Here is a 22,194-nt window from a genome sequence, read left to right as displayed (position 1 = left end):
ATGGAGATAAATGCCTCATCTGGATGGGTTAGGAACATCTATCAGTGATTCAAAGGCATATGTTCCCAAATATTTACAATTTTGTTCCTTCATTTGAAGCTTTGAGGCTGGGAATGTCTTCCCACTCTCTCTGGAGAGACAACGCAGGGGAATTCCTGCAGCTGCACCGGGTTCTCAGCGAACCTGAAGCAGAAGCAGCTCAGCTCCCGGCCTCTCAGGCCTCTCGCTGCCTGCGACAGCCTGGGGGAGTGAGGGGGCTTGATCTCTATTTCTCTCTTATCTCCGACTTCCTGCCACAGCCTGGCTTTCGCCTCTTTCCTCACACTCATTAAAAAACAATCATGATAAAAGCAGTTTTGTTTTCATCTGTGTAACTAGCTGGGTTCTGTGGAAGGACCTGAACTTTCACTGTTAAAAACCCAGGCCTGGGTCGGCCCTCCACTGAGGTAAAACACAGCTGAGCCATCCCGTCCCACTACTGAGCAACCACAGAACCAATGCTTGCATTTTTTTATATATATATTCCCACTTTGAAGACACTGTTTGTAAGGGATCTAGAAGCTTTTCTCTTTTAAGAGAGTCTGTAACTATGGAAAAGATAATATGCTATATTTTGATAATTCCACAACTCCAAAGGCCTCGCCAATACCTCACACACCCTAAACACACTCCCGTAGCTGTGTTTCAGGAGAACTAACATCACCTGCAATGAAAGGGTGGTTCAGTCCCAGACTGAACTGTTAGCCTTGCAGTCAGAGAGAGGAGCACCAGGCCGAGGGTCTGACACTCTAGCCCTGGGCTCCCCGTGAGGCTGTGGCAAAGCAGCTCCCAGAGCTTCACCAGCCTCCTTAGTGAAAGGAGGGGGTCATTCCCACCAGAACCAGTTGGTTTGTTCAAGTCACAGTAGTCTCATTTCCTTTCGCGGTAGCCCCCAAAAGAAAAGCCACTTAGCAAAAAGTCTAGGGAGCCCCACCAGGCCCTAGACACAGAGAAAATGGAGGTGGAGTGGGGGAGGGGGAGGTAGCCTCCTCGCCTCCCCACCTCTTACTTCTAGAGGCTAATGGCCCTTTATTAGATTAATCACTGACTTCAATTTTAACTACTTCCTCAACCTACTCCATGTAAATGACTAATTTCAAGTTTACTATAAAGCATCTGGAAAGGATTTAGAAACAAATTTCTGCCCAGCAGATTTCAGTTACGTACCTTGATGGATTCCTTTCGCTGTCGCCTTCCCCCTCTGAAGCAGGCTAGGATATCACACAAAATTGATCTTTATCAGCATCAGCAGTTTCTGCTCTTCCTTCCTTTCTGTTAATTCCCCACTGACTCACCCTCTCCCTCCTTTCACTGGGGTCTGACCATATTAGGAGTTCAGTCACATAAAATGCTTTTACTTTTTTATCACTGTGCTAGCTGCGAGGGGAGAAAAAACCCCAAAGGTGGAATATTTTGGCATCACCACGCTTTAAGGAGAAGTCACAGACCCAGATTTGGAAAATAATTTCTGAGGGGTGGGTAAGAAAGAAAGCCAGACGGTGCTTTGCAGACGTGCCTGGGTTCATGGATGTACCAGGTTCTGGAGGCTGCCTCCGGATGCCCCCTACTGGCTGGATTGAAAACACCTCTCCTGTGGTGTCTGCGCTCGGGAAGGGAGCAGAAGATTAGGGGCTCCCGCTTCCAATACAAGGATGGCAAATCCGGGGACTAGCTCCTCAGACACCCCTTCCACGCCTGGCTGAGGATCAGGGCCTCGGAGGTGAATCCATAAATAGAAATGAGAGTAGCAACTGACATCAACCACTTCCTAGGAGTTGGAGGAGGGGGTTAAGTCGGGGGTAGAGGGGATGAAAACTACAAGGGGAAGTGGGGAGATGAAAAGAGCAATGAAAAAAGGAAAGGAGACAAGCAGACATGTTTCAACTCCAAGCTCCCATTTCCTCTTTCAAATGAACTGCCTCCCCACTGTGAGCAGAATCAAGTATTTATAAGGCATTTTTTGCATATTAGTAATAGCTGGGTATGGAACATTGCTAGTTCTGAAGTCCTAAAGGTACAGCGCCCTTTTTTAATGCGGGTCCTTCAGACTCCTCACTGAATGTGATATCCTCCTTCACATTTACTTTCCTTTCTGCCTTGTGGCACCTCCTAAGGCCTTTCATTTGATTAAGAGAAATTCGTTCCTGGGATACAGTCAGAGACCAAGTACTGTTCTTACCTGGGTGGCTGACATCAATCGCTAGAGAAGCGCTTCCTCTTCCCCAGGGCCTCTCTGTATAGAGGCTGCAGCTTGGGTGAGGTGACCAGCACCTAAAAAGAATATTAAAATTGTAAGTGAAAATTCTAGGAGGAAACATTGACATATCTATGCTGCTGGGATGAAAGTAAAACTTTTTTTAAAGTTCAAAAATAATTGCATTAACTATAACAGCATTATTATCTACACTCACTAAGATCACATTCAATTTTAAAAGAAAAACATTGAGAACCAGTTAGAGAAATAAGCAAAAGGCAAATGATTCAGATTTTAAAAATAATAATAGTGATAGAAAGAAAGTATGGAAAAATATTCCTCCTGAGTAGCAATTTAAATGCAAATTGAGGCAAACTGGAGATCTGATTCTATATTTGAGATCTGTGTCTCCTCTCACTGCTTTAAAAGGTAACACCCAGTACTGCCAAGGTTTTGGTAAAACTTGCACACTTCTGGTGGGGAGTAATTTGTTTCAATCTATGTGTAAAGCAAAATGGCAGTATGACTTGTGAAACATGAAAAAATATTTATACCCATTGCTTCAGTGTTTCTTACTTCTGGGAATTTATCCTAAGGAAATAATTCAGCAGAAAAAAAGTGAGTGAAGATGTCTATTGCAGCATTATCTATAATAGAGAAAAATTGGGAACAACCTAATAGTCCAACATCAGAGAGATAAGTTAATTTTGATAGATCCCTCTTAGTGAGAGGTTTAATTCAGGCATTAAAAAGTAAGGCTTGTTCAGACCAGAAATTGTGATCGTTTTTTTTAATCCTTACCAGAGGATATTTTTTCCACTGACTTTCAGAGAGAGTGGAAGGGAGAGAGAGAAACATTGATCTGAGACACATCAATTGGTTGCCTCCTACACACACCCCAACCAGGGCCTGGGATCAAGCCTGCAACTGAGGTATGTGCCCTTAGGCCAGAATCAAACCTGGGGCCCTTCAGCTTGCAGGCCAGCATTCTAACCACTGAGCAAAACCGGCTAGGGCAGAAGTTGTGATTTAATACTAATGATATAACACAGGTTTTCTTAACCTCAACACCACTGACATTTGGGGGCAGATATTCTTTGTTGTGTGGGTTTTCCTGTGCATTGTAGGTTATTGAGCACCATCCCTAGCCTCTGCCCACTCAATGCCAGTAGCACACCCTACCCACCCCAAGTTGTGACAATCAAAAAATGTCTGCAGACCTTGCCACATGTCTCCTAGAAGGCAAAATCACCACCAGTTGAAAAGCACCAATTTAATTTTAAAAGTGGAAATCAAAATGATGTCAACTATGACAGCTGCAATATGTTTTTAAAAGTATAAGGAAAAGATTTCCAATAATGCATTCAAAAAAAGGGTAATCGTGCTAATTTGAAATTAGGGATGTGTTGAGTTGATTTTTTTTTTTTATTCTGTCTTCCTGGTGTTTTTTTGGTTTTTTTGGTTTTTGTTTGCTTGTTTTTCTTCAAAAATCTGCCAGTAAGAAGGAAAAATAGATCATGACAATACCTGGTTTTAAGTCTGGTCTAGGGGTCACAGTAGACAAGTATACAGAGAGCTAAACAAGGGCCAACACCATGGCACCATTATTTTTTAACTACTGTTAGCTAAAATTATTTAACATTAATTAGGTTTTTATTAGAGTATTGGATAGGGCTATCAGAATTCTCCTTTTAAGGATCTCAGTCCCTTTCAGCATTTTATCCCTCTGATCCTAGACGTTGGGGAACAATGAACTTGCCTCTTTTTCTGAAAAGTTTGTATTTCAAAATATAAAACTCTCTTGTCCATCCAGAGTCATCCATGTAATCCTAGGACAAGAGGGGCCCTGAGCTCACTGGTTTATAGAACTGTCAGGGCAGAGGGGTTGTCAGTAAAGAGTATCAAAGAACAAGCTCAAACTCTAATTAGATTTCCCAGGAATTGTTGCATCTCTTTGTTTAAAATAAGAAACCTTCTCACCAGTTTTCACATTGTCCGTTTTCTCTCTGTTAGAGCAAACATCCTTTCTCACATGCTTTATCTTGGGTTTGGTTTTGTTGCTTTGTAGGGATTAGAACTTTGACAGTGTCCTAAAAATCCTGTTAAACTGGACTTATGTCCCTTTTTCCCATTTCACAAAGCCAGTTCTATTTTGACCCAGATTATCTCTTGACCTCAGGTTTCAAGAGTTTACAACAGTATAAATTCATATTTGATCTTATGTGTCCTAAATTTACCTCTTTTGGACTTCAAAGAGTAGCCTGTAATTCTAGCACACTGGGATTTAGGTTGAATAAACCTATGTTTACCCCATCTGTTTCCTTGGTGGTTTCACAGATGGTGTTCATATCGCCTTTCAGCCTTCCTCTTTCAGGACAAAGAAAAAACACACACACACCTGTAGACACACTAAGTTTTTGTACAAAAGTACAAAGATAGCCTTTTGTTTCGGTGTCCTTCCAACCTATACCCTACCTTCTGTTGAACTTTCTGACTGTTACCTAAAAGAACAAGCTACTACTCTTTAAAGGCAGACTTTCCTTCTAAACCGCCTACTCACCTTTGTATCCCATGTGTTTAGCATTTAGCACCGTTCCTGGCACGTGGTAGCTATGGTGTGGGGTAGATAAATCTTTTGTTGACCTTAAGGTCCATGTCCCGGGTAGAAAAAAGTCCCTAATCTTCTAAATAGGATTTGGAGATGGTGCTTGTTTTATTTCCAGTGATAATGATATGGAAGTTCAGCTGCCATTTCTCTAACAATCACACAATCTCCAGATACTTCCTGCTGTTGGTTGCCACAGTTTGGTATTTCACTCTCAGGAAAAGCTTTAGGTTGTATGTAGATTGAAGATGTCATTAAGCACCCTTCTTAGAGATCTTTTTGAGGCTGATAAGATTGGGCCTAGCAATGAACCTTAGGAGAATTAACTCTCTGCATTTCCCCATCTAGAGAAGTATGCTTTGTTTCCCACCCTGTGTTTCTCGTTTCTAAAGGTCTGGTACAGCATTTCCCTGAGTTCCAGGCTCCTTCTCTCCCCTCCCCTCCCCTCTCCCTGGTTTTGTACATAGCTTTGGTTGTAAAATTTTGCAGAGGATTTTTTGAAGATCTAAGCAAACTTCATCTTTTGGTTCAACCACAGGATTACTTTGTCAGCCCAAAAGCTTCATTGACAATTTAAGGATAATTTACAGGGAGGGATTTGTTTCTAATTATAAAATCAAGGCTTTTATTTGTTGAATTTTTACTTAGACTATTATTTATTCCAGTAAGTCTGTGTTTATTGATTTGTTGGCTGCTAGTTCCAACCAGACACATGATATGTGCCTAGTTAATTTTTTTTTCTTTTTCTTTTGTATTTTTATTATGGAAAATTTCAAACACACACAAAAATAGAGAGAATAGTGTAATGAATGTCCATGTACCTATCATAAGCTTCAACAGTTACCTCCCCATTGTCTTGAGAGGGTCTTTTTCTTTTCTTTTCTTTTTTAAATATGTCTTTATTGATTTCAGAGAGAGGAAGGGAGAGGGAGAGAGGGATAGAAACATCAATGATGAGAGGGACATTGATTGGCTGCCTCTTGCATGCCCCCTACTGGGTGAGGATGGAGCCCACAACCCAGGCATACGCATTGACGGGGACTCGAACAGCAGTCAGCTGGATCCTAGGTCCATGCTCATCCGCTGAGCCACGCCAGCTGGGTGTGAGGGTCTTTTTAAATGGTAATAACAGTCAATGTTTTTGAGGTTAACTATGTGAAAGTTTAGGATTATCTCCCTTAACCTTTACAACATCCCTATGAAGTAGATACAGTTATCCCCATTTTTGCAGATGAGGAAACAGATGTCACGACAGCCAGGGCCCCATTCAACACGTGGCCTGTGCTAACAGAGAGGCCTACTGGATTGGGAACCTCATAAAGCTGCATTGAAATCCCAGCTTCTTCCACACTGTCCCTGTGGCTGCAGGCAGGTTCAATTTCCTCATCTGTAAAGGATAATAATATTTCCCTCATGGGGTCCTGACAAGGATTAGATGAAACAACATATGGAAAGGGATTAGCACACTGCTTGTCACTAAGCAATCCCAGTAAGTTACAATAGTAACTATTATACTATTCCCCCCACCCTTTGCCTTGAAAGCCATTATAAAACAGAACTTGGAGCTAGTATACAATCTAAGGGTTCAGAGATGGAAAAAGAGAAGCTTGAACCCTGGCCAGTTTGAGCCAGTGGTTAGAGGGTTGGCCCTCGGGCCAAGGGTCTCGGATTCGATGCCCGGTCAAGGGCAAGTACCTCAGTTGCAGGCTCAATCCACAGGAGGCAACCAATCGATGTGTCTCTTTCACATCAATGTTTCTCTCTCCCCTCTGCTTCCACTCTATCTGAAAAAGCAATGGAAAAAATATCCTCAAGTGAGGATTAAAAGAGAGAGAGGGAGGGAGGGGGAGAGAGAGAGAGAGAGAGAAAGAGAGAAGCTTGAAAGGCAGGACTATGAGCCAGTCCACCAACTGTTTCCCCGAGCCCTGCCCCCAACCCCCAGTATCCTCCATGCTGCCTGGAATTTTATTTCACTGCTTACAGTTCTGCCTATTAGAGATTCCTTTGGGTTTCTCATATCTCACTGTAAACTCTTTTTTAATCGTTTTCCGCCCTGCACCTAAGGGAGCACAGCTGAAGGCCAGGGGGAGGAGGGGAGGCAGGGAATTTTGGGAGCTGGAAGCCTTATGTCCAGCAGGGCCCCAAACCCCACAGCATGTGGCTGCTGAGGAAAACTTAGAGGTCAGAGGACAGCAGGGCCCAATGGAGGGGAAAGGGGCAGGAAAGAAAGGGAAAGGACATCTTTCTTCCTCTTCCAGCCCTCTGCTGTCCCAGCATTACCAAGGCTAGTTCAACAACTTGGTCCAACTAAATTATGGGTTAGATAAGCTTTTATGGGCCAGTGTGGGAATCAAAATACCATGGGTAACATTTCTTTTTCTAGTGAAAATCAACTGATTTTAAATAACCATTTTAGAGTGGAATCAGTTTGCAAGTTGAGATTCGCTATCTCTTGGTTGTCAGATTGGAAAAGTCACATCAGAGCCAAGATATCAAGGAAGTCCCACAATCTGGGGTTAAAGTTTGGGATTAGAAGGAACTAGGGACTTGCCCAGATTTCCCACCCTGCACCCACCACCTCCCATCTCCCTGTCTAAAATAGGGTGCGTCTTCTCTCAAACGCAGGCAAAGTTCCAGCCTGAGTACAGCCAGACGCCCCCTCACAGAAAAAACTCGTTTCTACCTCCCCTGGGGCAGAAGAGATCACTATTTTGGCTTAAAATTTTTCTCCTCCAGCTCCTGCTAAACCAGACAAACAATGATTCTGTTGTGTCAACAAAGCACTTAATTAAACCGAGAACAATATTAGAACTCACAGATAAGACTTATTTCCAGGTAGTAGAAGCCCTGCAACTAAAGTGTCCTGGGTTCCATTACTCAAAAACTCCCAGAGGAGAGCAGTGAGGCAGGAAAACCGAGGCGCGGAAAGCAGAATGACTTGGCAAAATCACCAAATGAGTCCCTCACGAAAGCTGAGGTTGGAGATTACAGTGTTTCTCTTCCTAGTCTCATATTTGCTAGCTATTATGCTAATTTACTAAACACTTAGGAGGGTGTAAAATCTCCTTCCATAGATTTGAGGCATCAAAAAGTGGATGGAGACCAAAATCCGTGACAGGGAGAGACAAAAAAGCTCTTCTCTGGCTTCCAAGCAAACTGTACCTCCACGAGGCCTCCTTGTGGGGCCCTCCTAAAGCTGTCCACTCAGGCTATTTCACCAGTACCCATTGCCTTTCGGAGATGAAAAGTAGGCCAGGATGGCAGGTGGCTAAGAGGAGCATGATGAATCCAGGTAACTGGCACAGGAACTACTGGGCAGACTTGTGCTGAGTGGAACCACGCTGTGGCTTGGGGTCCCTTTCGCTCCTCAGAAAACAGGCCGTGCATACAGGCCAGGTTCTTGAATTGAGAGCCTGCTGTTCCATCTGGCCTCCTGAAGACTAGAGGTTTCCTGCTCCTCCAGGCCAGGGAAACCTAGACAGAGACAAGGTCTCAGAGTGGGGCCTGGGGATGGTAGCCGGCCTTGCACAAGCTGATAGAATATAAGAAACCCCTGGTCCACTCAGATCCCTCCAGGCAGCCCAGTCATAGGGAGCCCAGCAGAGTTACATGCCCTGCTCAGCCCCACCTGTGTCCCCATTCCTACTGCCCATTTATAGTCCCACAGGCTGTCATGGGCAAGAAATAACAGCCTGAGAAGGGCAAGCACAGGGAAGCTTGCCAGGCCCTTCAGCCCATAGCTCCTGGCAGGAGTGGCCCTTTCCAGGATTTGGTCCCCACCACCCAACAAGGGACGTGGCCTGGAGGAAACTCAGGATCCCAGGCCTCCCCCGCCCCCAACACCCAACAACTAAATCTCTCAGATCTATCCATCCCCACTGGGATTCAGAACCCCCATCCACCCAGGGAAGTGGAGGGACAGACTCTCAGCCAAGTAGGGGGCCTAGTGGTCCAAAGAAGAGACTGTCTCTTTCCTTTTGTTTGCTCACAGGAGGGGGACAAATGCCCTGTGAGCACAGAGGTTTGATGTGACAACTTGATAGACCACATAAGGCTTTCAGCAAAGGCCTCCCGCCCCTGCTCTCCATGCATTAAGATAATGGTGGGGTGTGTGCCCCAGCACATTTCAGATCTTGGCCACAAAGGCCCTCCCTCCTCCTGTTTTCTTCCTCCAGCTCGGCTTGCCCACAGGTTCCCAGAGACTCTTGGAGGCTTGCTCTCAGGCAGAATGAAGTTGTGAGCTGCGTGGGCGGCAGTTAGACAGCGAGAGTGTTGCAGCCTTGTTAATGAGGGACAATAGCTCTTCTTGGAGCCATTAAGCCGCAGCTACAGAGATGGGGAACCCCAATTAGAAAGGAGTGAGAGGGGTAAAGGGAGGGCCTGAGAGACGCCTGTAGGACAGATCCATATCTTTGGTGGCTCTGTGGGACCCATGGGTGGAGATCTAGCTGGTTGGGTTTAGAATCTCCTTTCCTTGTAGTAAGATACCCCAGTGACTGTAGAGACAACCCATAGTGGTGACCCTTCAAAATACACAAGTTGAAGGAGGAGGAACAATTGTTGGGGAGAAGCATTTCTCCTTGAGTTTGTAGCTTGGATATTATAATCCAAGAGTAAGAAAGGAAATGATATTTCTTTAATTTGACGATGTCCTCAGTAAGTTCGGCTACTTTATATATATATATATATATATATATATATATATATATATATATGTGTGTGTGTGTGTGTGTGTGTATATATATATATGCGCACACATATATATATGTATGTATATATGTGCATATGGATATTTGTATACAGCTGATAGCTCTCTCTTGTTCTGGCTTTTAACTGAATTACATTAGGTTTACAGCAAGATAATAATCCTGGATTTTCCATGGCTCAGTCTGTCAGAGTATAAGATTAGCTCTTGAATTCATTAGCAGTCATCTCCCCTTAAATGTCAGATAAGGTTTTAAATGCCAAGAACTTACGCAACACCTTCTGTGCAATTCAAATCAGCTTTACCAAATTAGCTCATTAATCTTTATTGTTTCATTTACTGAAGAGAAAGACTTCCAAGTGTCTTTAGCAGAACATAAAAATATTAAAGTATTTACAGTACAATATAGGTGAATGAATGGGTTTTTATTTTCTGCTAAACATTTCACCCTTCCATCGGTTTTGTGATCGTTCCCACTAAAGCATACACATTAAAAACAAAAACAAAAAAGCTTCAGGCACCTCTGATTCCTTCTGCTTCCCTCATCTTCATTCCCTTCTATCTAACCTTGTGTTTTCTCCCTTCTTCACCTTCAGAGACCTGGACTCCTGTTCACTACTTATTCTGCAGTCTTTGCTCCCAAAATAGCCCAAGAGCTGCAAGTGTCCATTATGATGGCTCAGAAAACAGAGGGGTGCCTCACATGGTCAGAGATGGAGCCCAGGAGGCTGGGGCAGAACAGGCATTCAGGAATTCTACTTTCTTTTTCAAAGAATCCCTGCATGGTTTTACCTCTGAATAATCAGATACACTGACTGCTAAAGATAGATCCTTCCAGGACTGGCTCCTTATTGTCCCCAAGTTCTCTGCTCAAATGCCACCCCCTCAGAGAGGTCTTCCCTGATCACCCAAAGGCAAGTCCCACCCCCTCCCCATCAACCTCCATCCTATCACCATTTCATTGTTTTCATAGACTTACCACTACCTGAAATCATCCTACTCATTTATGTGTTTGTTTGTCTGACACATCAGTCAGTATCACCCAATAAATATCAGTTTAAAGAATAAATGAAAAGCCATCGCCAACACCTGGCTTTCTTTCCTGGTTTCAACTTTCTGACTTTTTCTCTTTTCTCACTACCTCTTAGAATCCTCTTTATATATTCCATCTTTTCTTTCCTCCCATCTCCCAAACCCCCTTTCACTATCATTTATTTGTTAGGAGTCTTGAACATGATAAGCAAACAGTATTTCACATTCCAGTGACTACAGAGACTTCACTGAAAACATTTCATTAAGCTAGAATTGATGGCCCCTAGACAGTAGAGAGATGAGCCATATAGTCAAGAGAATTGTTTTATCAAAAGATTTATAGGTCAAGTGCTTTGGAGGGACTTTCTCAAAGCCTCCCAACTCCCCACTCTTCAATCTGAATCCCACATAAGGAGTTAAAGTAATTCCAGCCGTTGGAACTGGTCTTGGCGATGCCTTTTGTCTTCTAGCCCAACACAGAATTGTCTCTTGGAGATAATGGAGAAATTTCCCTTAAATCAATGTTGTCAGATTTCTATTATTCCACCCAGTGATTCATGAAGCTAGAAAGCTTGAAATGCTTTGTCTAATTCTAGCTGGGGACAAAATGCTTTCATTTGATCTAGAAACAGGGAGGGGCTGTCTTACCCCAAGAAGCTAATCCGATATGTGGCTGAGATGACCAAAAAACAAAAAAAAATTGGATATGTGTTTGTCCAGAAACTCTTCATCTCTAACTACATTTCAAAACAAAGGAATGGGGTGTGGATGTTCATTGGAATGATGGCTGCTTGTGGGGACCCACCAACTGTTAATTCATCATTAATACTTAAAAGTAATATAAATGTTAGGGGAGGGAGCGTTTATGACAGCCCAGAGAAACAGACATCCGAGAGTTAGTCTCCTAGAAAATATGGAAATGATCAAGTCCACACCCAGGGTGATCTCATGGAGCACTAATGTGTGCGACCCCAGCAAATCAGCCCTGAAAAATAACTTTCCTCTTTGGGAATGCGGAGCCGGAGCTACACAGGGGACAGGTCAGCACATGCCTCCTGTAACGGTGTCTTCCCTGGCCCTCTGCATTTGAACTGAGCTGGGCCATGGCAGGTAGCTTGTCCCCAGTACAATCGTGATTCTTTTGTTCAGCAAATATGATTCAGATGAGTATGCATTCCCGGACCCTGTGCCAGGCGCCACTGTCACAGGGGGACAGAACGGCCTGGTTCCTGCCCTCGTGGAGCTTACAGTCTACTGGGGAGGCTGGGTAGCTACACAGCATGAGCATCACTGTGGACAATGCGGGGATGCTCAATGCCCTGGGATGCCATGGGCAGGACCGATAGCCAGACTGAAGGATGGGGAGGAATCAGAAGGGAGGAGCGTGTTCCCAGGAGAAGGAGGCGTGTGTCTGGTGGCCTCGTCGGGGAACCGCAAGGTCAGTGTTGATAGCAGCCCTTTGAACTTGCTGCTCCCTCGGCGAGGGAAGCCCGTCCCTGGGAGAGCCCCGCAGAGCCTTCCTTCACTGTCCGCAGAGCTCAAACGTTGCTTTCTCTTTCTCATGGGGCCTTCCCTGGCATCCCCTCTTAAAATTGCAGCCTCCACCGCCATTCCCAGATTCTCCCCACTCCCCTCTCCGCTTTATTTTCCTCTATATCACAAATCACCTCCAGACATAACTCATGTTCCACTTGCTTACTATCTCCTCCCTCTCAGCAGAATGTATGTGCAATTTCATGAGGGTGGAGACTTCTGTCTGCTTCTTCCACCGCAGTATCTGCTCTGCCGGGCCTAGAAAAGGCCCTCAATAAATATTTGTTGAATGACTAAATGAGGCAGGAGAGAAAGTCCAGGGCCAGGCAGGAAGGGTCTTGGAAACCTTTTAAGCTGGTTGGCCTGCATCCTGAGGGCAAGGGCCTTTGAAGGTTTTGAGCAGAGGACTGATACCGGTTTGCATCTTGGAACGATCACCCATGTTGCCATAGGGGGCTTGGGCTGGGGAGCAACTTCAGATCCAGCTTTGTAGTGCACTGAAACATGACACCATTTGCATGTTGTGGCGACAGGAGAAGGCGTAGCCCCAAAGACTGCAGAGCCCCCGGGGCCTCCCAGACTCCTCTATTAGTTCATTCTTCCTTCCCTCTCTGCTCGATGTGTTCAAATCACTCTCCCTAACACAGCAAACAGGTGAAGTTTGGAAATAAACTGGAACCTTGCTATAACTTTATTTGCTGCAAGGCAGATTTCCTAATGATTCATGCTATAGAAGAATCAAAACGATCTCATTAAAAAAGGAGTCTTGGAAAGATGGTGATTTCAGCTCTGTCATTTACCCACTGTGTGGTTTTGGGCAAGTTACTTAACCTCCTAGAGCCTCCGGTTCCTCATCTGTGAAATGGGAATAAGAGTACCTGCCTCATAGGGTTGTTGTGAGGATTAAACAAAGTGATTACAACCCTGAGTGGTGAGGTGCCTTTCTCACTTTCCCATTACACCAGCTCCAGGTATGAATTAATAACCAGTCTCGGATTATTCTGTGTACATATGGTCCCCTGTGTCTTCCATGGTAAAAATAGGTGTTACTATTAGTGTTCCAACGATGAAAAATCACTTTCTATAAATATTTGGGGATTTGGACAAGCTCTGGTCGCACTGTATATCATTCCAATGAAAGGTGGGCTTTCTGCTTCTCTTCACAGGCAGCCCAGCAGTCCTTGGAGGCAGCAGCTCAGAAGACAGAAGAGCCTCAAAGTTGTATAAATAAAGGGCTGATATGTTCAAACAGAAAAGAATTTTACACGCGCAAGCTGCACATCGACATGACGCTGTTCCTGAAGGTGATCTCACACTGAGAAGACGAGGGGTTTTATAGGCACATACACAGGCATCCCAGTTAATATACTTCTGCATGCTACAAAAACAGCTTCAGAAGTCCCTCAGAGTTCCTGCTTTATCAGAAGGGACAGAAAATAGGCAGTTTGTAGCAGATGAAGAAAGAACAAATTAGGACAGTAATCACAGCCAGCTGTTGGGGACAAATCAGTTGGGTAGCTGGTTTGGATGGTAGGGACAGGGAACAGAGAGGAGAAAGGATAACCTTGAACTTGAGCCACCTCATAAAACAGGTAAATATAATTCATTTTATCTTGACAGTATCAGCTCAAATAATTGTTACCGTTTTACCATTGTAACTTGGTAGAGCTGATAGTCCTACTGTAGCAAGACTGATTCTTGAGTTAACTATTTAGAAGTCAACTGCAGATCTTCTTCTGGATGTCTAATCCTGTTTTCTATTCTCCCAAGCTCAGCTTCACATCTAGTTAAGAGTACTGAGAGTTCCTGTTGTAGGGACGTCATTTGTCCATCCTTGCAATACCCTTCCTGCCCCAACTAACACAACACCTGGCACATGGGAGTTGGTCAATAAACACCCCATAAATTGATCCCTCTTTTCATCCCACAGCCCTCTGGCTTAGGGTCCTCTTCCCACCCATTCTTTGCACACCTCAGAGCTGAATGAACTGGAAATAAATGACCATGGAGTAAAGGAAAGTGATCAGGAACAAAACAAGTCTTGGCATGGAAGGATCTCAGGTCCTTCATGCTACCATTGAAGACAAAATCCCAGCTCTTTGATAGAAGCAACAAGGAAAGACAGAAACAGAGAAGAAACCAAATGCTTGTGGCTTTTAGCCAGTGCTGGCAGAGACTTTGGAGACCATGAGGGTCACCCTCCTAACCTCAGCTAATCCAGAGTTCTCATGTGACATCTCTGGGTGACCCCAGTCTCAGCTCTGCAAGGTTGGGCTTTGATTAAGAGCCATGTAGTTGGCCCCAGTCTTTTCTCTGCATGGCTGGGCTCTGCTTTCCCCTGCTTCCTCTTAGATAGGCTCTTTCCCCATGGTGGCAAGATGACCACCGGCTTCTCTTTTCTAGATCATTCCAGAACAGAATCTCATTGGCCCAACTTGGGTCACATGCTCATGCCCAAATGAATCAACGTGGCCGGGGAATGGAACACACTGACTGGCCCAGCCTGAAGCCACAGGGACTAGGGGAAAATTGAATCTTAAAATCTGAGTAAGAGAATGATTCTTGGCAAAGAAAGATATTTGCTACAAGCATTCAAAATAATTTCCTTGATTTATTACTTATAATAATAGTTTGGTGGGGCAACTATAACAAAGTACTATAGACTAAGTGGCTTAAACAACAGAAATTTATTTTCTCACAATTCTGGAGGTTAGAAGTCCAAGATAAAGGTTTCAGCAGGTTTGATTTCTTCTGAGGCCTTTCTCATTGGCTTGTAAATGGCCTTCCTCCCATTGAGTCTTCACATGATCTTCCCTTCATGTGTGTCTGTGTCTTAATCTCTTCTTATAAGGACACCAGTCATAGTGAATTAGAGCCCACTCTGATGATCTCATTTTACCTCTTTAATAACCCTATCTCCAAATGCAGTGACATTCTGAGGTACTGAGGGTAGACTTTAACATATGAATTTTGGAGGAACACAGTTCAGCCCGTAATAGGCTGACTGATCCCTGCTAAGAGCCAGGCCTCTTACATACTCAACCATATTTAATTTTTCCCACCCCCTTCTTGGTAAGTGTACAGAACACCACTGTACAGGTGAGGAAACTGAGGATTGCTGAGATGAGATGATGACTGGTGACAAGGCTGGCAGTGGAAGGAGCTAGGATTCAAAGCCACAAAACCTACAATACCTTATGTCGATGAGGTCTCCCTATACTGTTCCTGTGAAGAATTTAATTGTACATCTTTGTTCTGGCTTCAGAACCTGGGAGAGGAGTGGAGATTTAATATATTTTAATATTAATCACACAAAATACCTTATAATTTTTCATAAATCATTTTTCTTTTTTAAAGAAAAAGTATGAGATCTTTTTAATACACATGAAAAGTTGTATTATCTTGAAGTTGAAACTCTCAAATGAGATACTGATTCTCTTCCATCATTAAGAAGGTATTGAAATTAGTCTTTTGGATGCAAGTGTTACATGGTGTTACACAGAATTTCCTAATGTATTTTCCTAATTAAGCCCTTTTAAGAATTCTGTACAATATTTATTATCACTCCCATTTCACAGATGAAAAGGCTGAGTTCAACAATAGGTCATACAGCCGGCTGACAGCCAACTGGAGCCCCATGCCTGACTCCTGCACCCCATACTCCTCCATCCTTCCCACAGTTCCTTCTGAAAGCCCGCTGTGGGCCTAGAAGTACATGCTCAGATGGGGCGTTGTGCATGAGGGGAGAGGGCAGGTGTGAGGTTCTCCAAGGACAGATGAGAATTTAAGGTCACCTGGCCCACCGCTGCCAGTTGAAGAAACTAAGGCTCAGAGGTTACGTAACTCGAATTATCTGTAAGGCAGGAGGGTAGGTGAGAGTCAGGGCTTCAGCGCAGGCAGGCAGGCTCCCGGATCCCCACCCCAACTGTCTCTCTGGTTTCAGTGCTGCAGTTTGTGTTAACAAAATGTTTGTTTCTATCTTCACCCACCACCCACCCTCCCCAGCCCTACAATAACAAACTGCTGCCAGTGCTTTTTCTAATTCAGCTTAGTCATATCCCTGGTCTGCTTGAGATTTCTTACCATGTCCCCATTAGCCTTCAGGTTAAATCCCAGCATCAGAGATGTATTTCTTTTATAAATAGAAAAATATAACAAATGCAATTTTTTTTAAAACTCCAAACTGCATCATGCAAGATCTGGCCTATGTCTGATTCACACTGTCCATGCGCTGCAGACACACCAAACTACCCCCTAACCCGCACGCTGCTTCCTCCTCTGGGAAGTGCCCTACCTCCCCTTCCCTGCAAGACGTAGCACCAGATCCACTGCTAAACAAACCTTCCCTGGCCTAATTTAGCTTCACCTCTTGAGGTCCCGCAGAAAACTATCATAATCTCTCACAACATTTATCACACTGCCTTGCAACGGTTGAGATTTCCTGTTGTTTTTCTGCAAGTCAGTGAGCTTCTAACAAATAGGTCTTTCAGTTTGGTTCCCCCAATGCCTAGCACAGTGCCTGGCACACAACAGACACTCAATAAATGTTCATAAGCTGAATGAGCAGATGAAGAGCAAATGATTTGGCCAGAAAAATAGAGCTGGGATTTGAATTTTCAGTCCTTTAGTTTGTTTCACTCACCAAATAGTCAATCACTCCTTTTAGCCATTGCATTTGTAACTCATATTAAAAGTGACAGATAGCATTTTGTTTGGTTTTAGTTTTCAATTCAAATTCAGAATCCAAAATACACCCAGAAGGTTTTAAAATTTTAAGTATAAAATGATATGTCTCCCAACTGCTCAGTTCCCTTACCCTGGGACACTACTGTTGCTAGTTCCTGAGTTGTAGTATGCATATATAAGCCAATACAAACAGATAAATACACAGAGAGGTAGATATTTTGAACACATTTTAACATATTGCACACATTGTTCACAGTCTTACTTAGTTTACTTAATATATCTTGGAGTTTCCTCCATGTTAATTCGTAAAAAGATGCTTTTTAACAGTTGCATAGTATTCCATTGTGTGAATTCTTATAATTTATTTGACAAGTCCCCAATCAATGAGACATTTAGGTTGTTTACAATCTCTTGAAATGAATGACCTTATATATAAGTCATTTCACATGTATGTTTGTATATGTAAAAATGATAGCTTTTTGGACACTCGTCTAAGCAACAGACAAAATTCTAAATCAAGGCTAATTCTTTTTCTAACAGGGTCTCACCAAAACATTCTTTCCAAACCCCTGATTCTCTCTTCCTCCATCTTCCCATCTGTGAAATGAGGAGAATATTTCTTGCCCCTGAAGGCTCACAGCTGCATGTTAAGATTCAAGGTTTATCCTTCTTGGCTTCAAAATTCTTCTAAAGGGGGATGCTTATTTCTTCCTTTTAACCCAATTTCCTGTTAGATTAAGAGGATTTATAAACAGGAACTTTTTAAATGTATCTTCTTTCTAGTCTTCTAACTCAGCAGTTTACTATGACTAAGGCAGGTTTTTCTTGCAATAATTTTCTTAAAACCTCTCCATTTATTCAGGGATTAATTTTTTATTGCCTTAGGGCAAATCTGCTTTGTCTCCACAATGAGAAGTACAAAAGAAAATTACTTAACTGCTCTAGCTTTTTTATGTCAGAATATCTCGTCAGCTACAAATACTAAGTTAACAAGTAAGAAACATGCAGGGTAAAACGCCCTCCAGTGAGAAGAAAATGTCAAACAAATTAGCAGGTAATTAATCATCTCTTCCCAAAGCAGTTTGGGTATTTGATAATAAACTGAAAAACTGATTGTCACTAAAGGGACTTCCAGGGCCCTCCACATCAGATTCCTTCTCTATAGCTGAAAAGAAGCTGTGGACTAATTAGAGATCCAGGGGACAAAGGCCAAGAGCTGGCTTCATCAGACACACAGGGCTTTACTTGGGGTCTCGGACTCTACCTGGCACATTTCTTTGGCTACTAAAGAGCTGCTATTCCAGCACTTTAGAGAAGATTCGTGATTCTCAATTCTAGCTACATATTGGAATCATCCAAGAAGCCTTAAAAATGCCTGAGCTCCAGAAAGTCTGATTTTAATGTTTGGAGTTAGACCCTGGGAATTATATTTTTTAAAACTCCATGAAGAATTCTAATATACGGCCAGGATTGAGAACCACTGTTATGGAGATTTCTGGACAGTGGGATTGCAAGCAGCTTGTGTGACAGAGAAAGAAAGAAGAGGGGATTAAATGTTATAAGAAACCCAACCTGTGATAATCTTAGAAACTCCACAAAAGGCCAATCTCACCCTTTTGCTCCCCTACTTTAAACCTTCAGTGCCTTCCATTGGTTCCCAAGATAAAGACCGAAGTCCTTACCCTACTCTCAAGACCTAGGAGATCTGACTCCTCCCCACCCTTCCCACTTCTCTCAGACTCTGCTCTCATCACACTGGTCCTCCCTCAAGTCCTTGGAGGTACCCTGCTTCCTTCCACCAGTTGGTCTTAGCCTGTGACATTCTTCTCCCTGGGACCTCCCAACCCCCTCGCCCCACCTCCACTGCAGTTAACACTTATAAATGCCAGGCATTGGACCCTGCACAGATACACGAGATGAACCTCCTACAAGAGGACAACTAAGAACCTAAAAGTGCTCAATGCTGTGGCTAAGCCGCCTTGCTTTTCAGCTGTTCACAACGGTAGCAGATTTCTTGGACACTTAAGTTAAAATAAGATGACAAAGAAAGAGAAGAAACAACTAATAAAATTGGATTCCTTTTTACCAAAAGGCATGGACCACAAGAGTATTTGCACTTATTTTGTCTGATGTACTTTTGTTGTGTGTTAACTGAACAGGAAAGTGGAGATGAACTGGACTATCATGAAGAATCAGGAGGACCCCTCAGAGAAAATCATCAAGACACCCAAGGTAGAGACAGCTGGCTTGGGTTTTATAATCTTCTTGTGATAATTGTTGGGTGAAGTTTGCTCTGCTCAAAGATGTTCATGGGGAATGACCCTTCCATTTTCTCTCAGGTCATGGGATGGAGTCAGAATACAGACCACAGTGCTGAGTTCTGACTCTGATGTGTTCCTAGCACATCACTAGCCAACTGATGAGTACATGCTTTGATGGCCTTGCGCTTACTGAATGATGTCTTTCCTGCCAGTGGCTGCAGATGGATGGAAGAGAGTGGAGACTTTGGGGTCATTACAAAAATACCTCACAGGCACTTCCATCTTTGTTTTTCCTGCTTTTACAGGGGCTTGGATATGCAGGTGAGGGAGCTGAGGTTCCCTGCCTAGAGGGATAATATTCCAACAGATGGGGAACAGCATCTTTAGAGACCCCACCCACAGCTCGAGGTAGCCAGAGCTGCTCGTGTGGCTTCCTCCAAAAATGATGCTCCATTTGATAATGATGATGATTCTAGGAAATATTGGGCCCAGAACTGGGCTTTTTGGCATAATTCATATTCCCCAACTCTGAACGAGACGCTAAGCTCTTCCCTGGGGTATCTGGGTGTGCTGCTGTGTGATGCTGCAGTTGGCTAGGCTCAGGTAGCAGAGCTGTCCTTTCTCCTTGCTGCTTCGTGCAGGAGTGGAAATGTGTGACTCTTGAGGTCTCACGGAGTGGATGCAGGGTGACCAGCCAGGACGGGGCTTATCATTTGCTATACAAAGGTGTCCAGCAGAGGGAGCAAGTACAAGCTAAAATCCTGCTCTCCCTCCTAAACCAGGCACCCAGCCCTGGGTGCAAGGGGCTCCTTTTCCCACCTGGCTCTTCTACTGGGGTGCCTTTCTCTAATTCACATGAGATGCTCTGCAGGCTAACAGCAACAATCTGAGCAGCTGAGTGGAGAACATGGGCTCTGGAGTTGGACTACCTCCACCTTAACCTCTCTGTGCCTCAGTGCCCTCCACTGAAGCTAAAAACAGTACTCCCTTCATAAGGCTGCCTGAGGAATAAATGAAGCAATTCCTGTACAATAGTCCTTTAGTGAATATTCATCTCAAGTTGGATATCACAATGATTACCAATCTGAAATGAGACCACGGCTCCCTATAGCATCCTGGACTCCATGGGTGACAGAGACCATACGAGCTCACTGGAGATAAATGTGCAAAGTCATGGACTTGGTTTCACCCTAAATGTGATCTTTTTCTGTTTTCATCTTTTACTATTACTTTCACTTGACATTTTAGACGAAAATAATTTTCATATTCATTTAAAAAGATTCCACTGCTTTTGGGTATCAGACAATAAAATATTATGGCAGCCCAATCCCTGGGTTTGGCCAAGCTTTTAAGCAAGGTTTCTGCTAACATAAGTATCCTGTCACCCCCATTTTCAAAACTGAGTGACAGGGAAACGCGTTCCAGTCCTCCGATCTTCTGTATCATAAATCGCATGTGCAGAATGTGAATACTGACAAGGCTCCCAGGTTCCAGCCAAGTGCAATAGAGGTTTAAACAGCACAGAACACAGCCAAATCTAAGCAATGACCAAGTCAGTCAAACAGATTGCCTGTCTCATGACAGCGGGACAGGCTGAGACTGAGTTCCATAAAGGTTATTCACACAGTCCTTCATGCAGTGAAAAATCACTGCAGAAAATTAAAGAAGGCATTTGTCTGTCCTGAATGATAAATGCTAATGTTTAAAAAGAATTTTAGCCTGGCCGGGTGTGGCTCAGTGGTTGAGCATCAATCTAGGAACCTAGGATCCAAGAGATCATGTTTCAATTCCCAGTCAGGGCACATGCCCGGGTTGCAGGCTTGATACCCAGTCGGGGGTGTGCAGGAGGCAGCCAATCAATGACGACTCTCTCATCATTGATGTTTCTATCTCTCTCTCCCTCTCCCTTCCTCTCTCTGAAAGCAATAAAATTTTTTTTTTTAATTGTTAAAAAGGATTTTAAATCTTTTAAAAAGAATGGGTGTGGAAGGATTGGAGGTCACCGTTTAGGCAGTATTACAGTGATTGAGAGCGCTGACTCTCAAGTCTGATTCCCTGAGTTTAAACCTTGACTCCACCACTTACTGTGTGGACTTGAGTAAGTTACTGAACTTCTCTGGGCATTTTTTCTTTCACCATCTGTAAAATGGAGACACTAACAGTACTTATCTCATGGGGTAGTTGTGACATAAAGGAGTTAATACGTGAAATGTGCTTATAAGAATGCCTGGTGCCAAGTAAGTGCTCACTAAAGATTAGCTGTTAGTCTGTTTAAGACTTTTATTTTAGTAGTCATAAATTGCACTTTGTCAGGAGGGACTTGCTCTAAGTTGATAGCATAATGATTTCTTTACTTTCCAAATCGGCCTCAGTGGGGTGGGGCTTGCTCTTGGAGGACTGACTGAATCCCTGTGTAGGCCATTTTTTGCATAAGTCCAGGTATGGGCAGGAAGCTCAGCCTGAAGGAAGCAGCCTCGCCAGCCTCTACATTCTGTGACAGGTTATGTGCCAGTTTCTCTGGTTTTATTCTCTCTGCAACCTTACAAGGTAAAGTACATTATCCCTGTTTCACAGATACGAAAAGTAAGGCTCAGAGAAGCTAGATAACCTACCCAAGGTAACAGCCAGTAAGTGGGGAAGCTGAGATGTGAACCCTGGTTCCCACGACACCAAGGCGCTTGTGAGTGTTTAGTTCAATTTAGTTTTGTTCTCAAGGCCTTTCCTCAGGGGCGGTTCCTGGCTCAGGAGTAAACAGCTCCAGAAGAAACGAGTGTAATGACTGCCCAACCTGTGCGAAAAAGTAAAGGCTAGCCAGTGTTGGAAAAGTTTCTCCTAAAGCTGGGGAGAAAACAGGGAGACCAGAAGTGTGTACCCGGAAGGTGAGGCGGTGCCCCTGCCCCAGAATCTACAGCCTGGAAGGTGGCACCACTGTAGAGTGTCGCCTCGTGGTGTTGGTCGGGGCTCCTTGCTTCTCGCATAGCTGCGTGCGAGGCCCACGCGGCCACTGAACACGGCCAGGCTCTGCTGCCTGGAGCCCCGGCACTAGGTTCAGAAGAGCCTGCTACTTAGCACACCAGATGACCTACACACTCTGTTGCTGCTTTATTTCTCCCTCTGGGAAGCATTTCAGGGTACTCCA

At 43.9% G+C, this 22,194-nt stretch overlaps 1 protein-coding gene across 1 annotated transcript in view; it reads left to right on the top strand.

Moving 5' to 3' along the window:
- The window catches only part of KIAA2012 (KIAA2012 ortholog), a 93,230-nt gene that overhangs the window by 53,089 nt on the left and 17,947 nt on the right, over positions 1-22,194 (top strand). The window contains exons 10-11 of the mRNA XM_087819664.1: positions 13,275-13,412; positions 18,954-19,035. Coding sequence (XP_087675790.1) covers positions 13,275-13,412; positions 18,954-19,035 — 220 coding nt within the window. The remainder of the gene's footprint in view (positions 1-13,274; positions 13,413-18,953; positions 19,036-22,194) is intronic.

This window comes from Miniopterus natalensis, chromosome 8 (genome assembly GCF_054644295.1).
Source record: "Miniopterus natalensis isolate mMinNat1 chromosome 8, mMinNat1.hap1, whole genome shotgun sequence".
NCBI lineage: Eukaryota > Metazoa > Chordata > Mammalia > Chiroptera > Miniopteridae > Miniopterus > Miniopterus natalensis.
The sequence above is the reverse complement of the archived record's forward strand: the minus strand, read 5'-3'. Positions and strand labels throughout refer to the sequence as shown.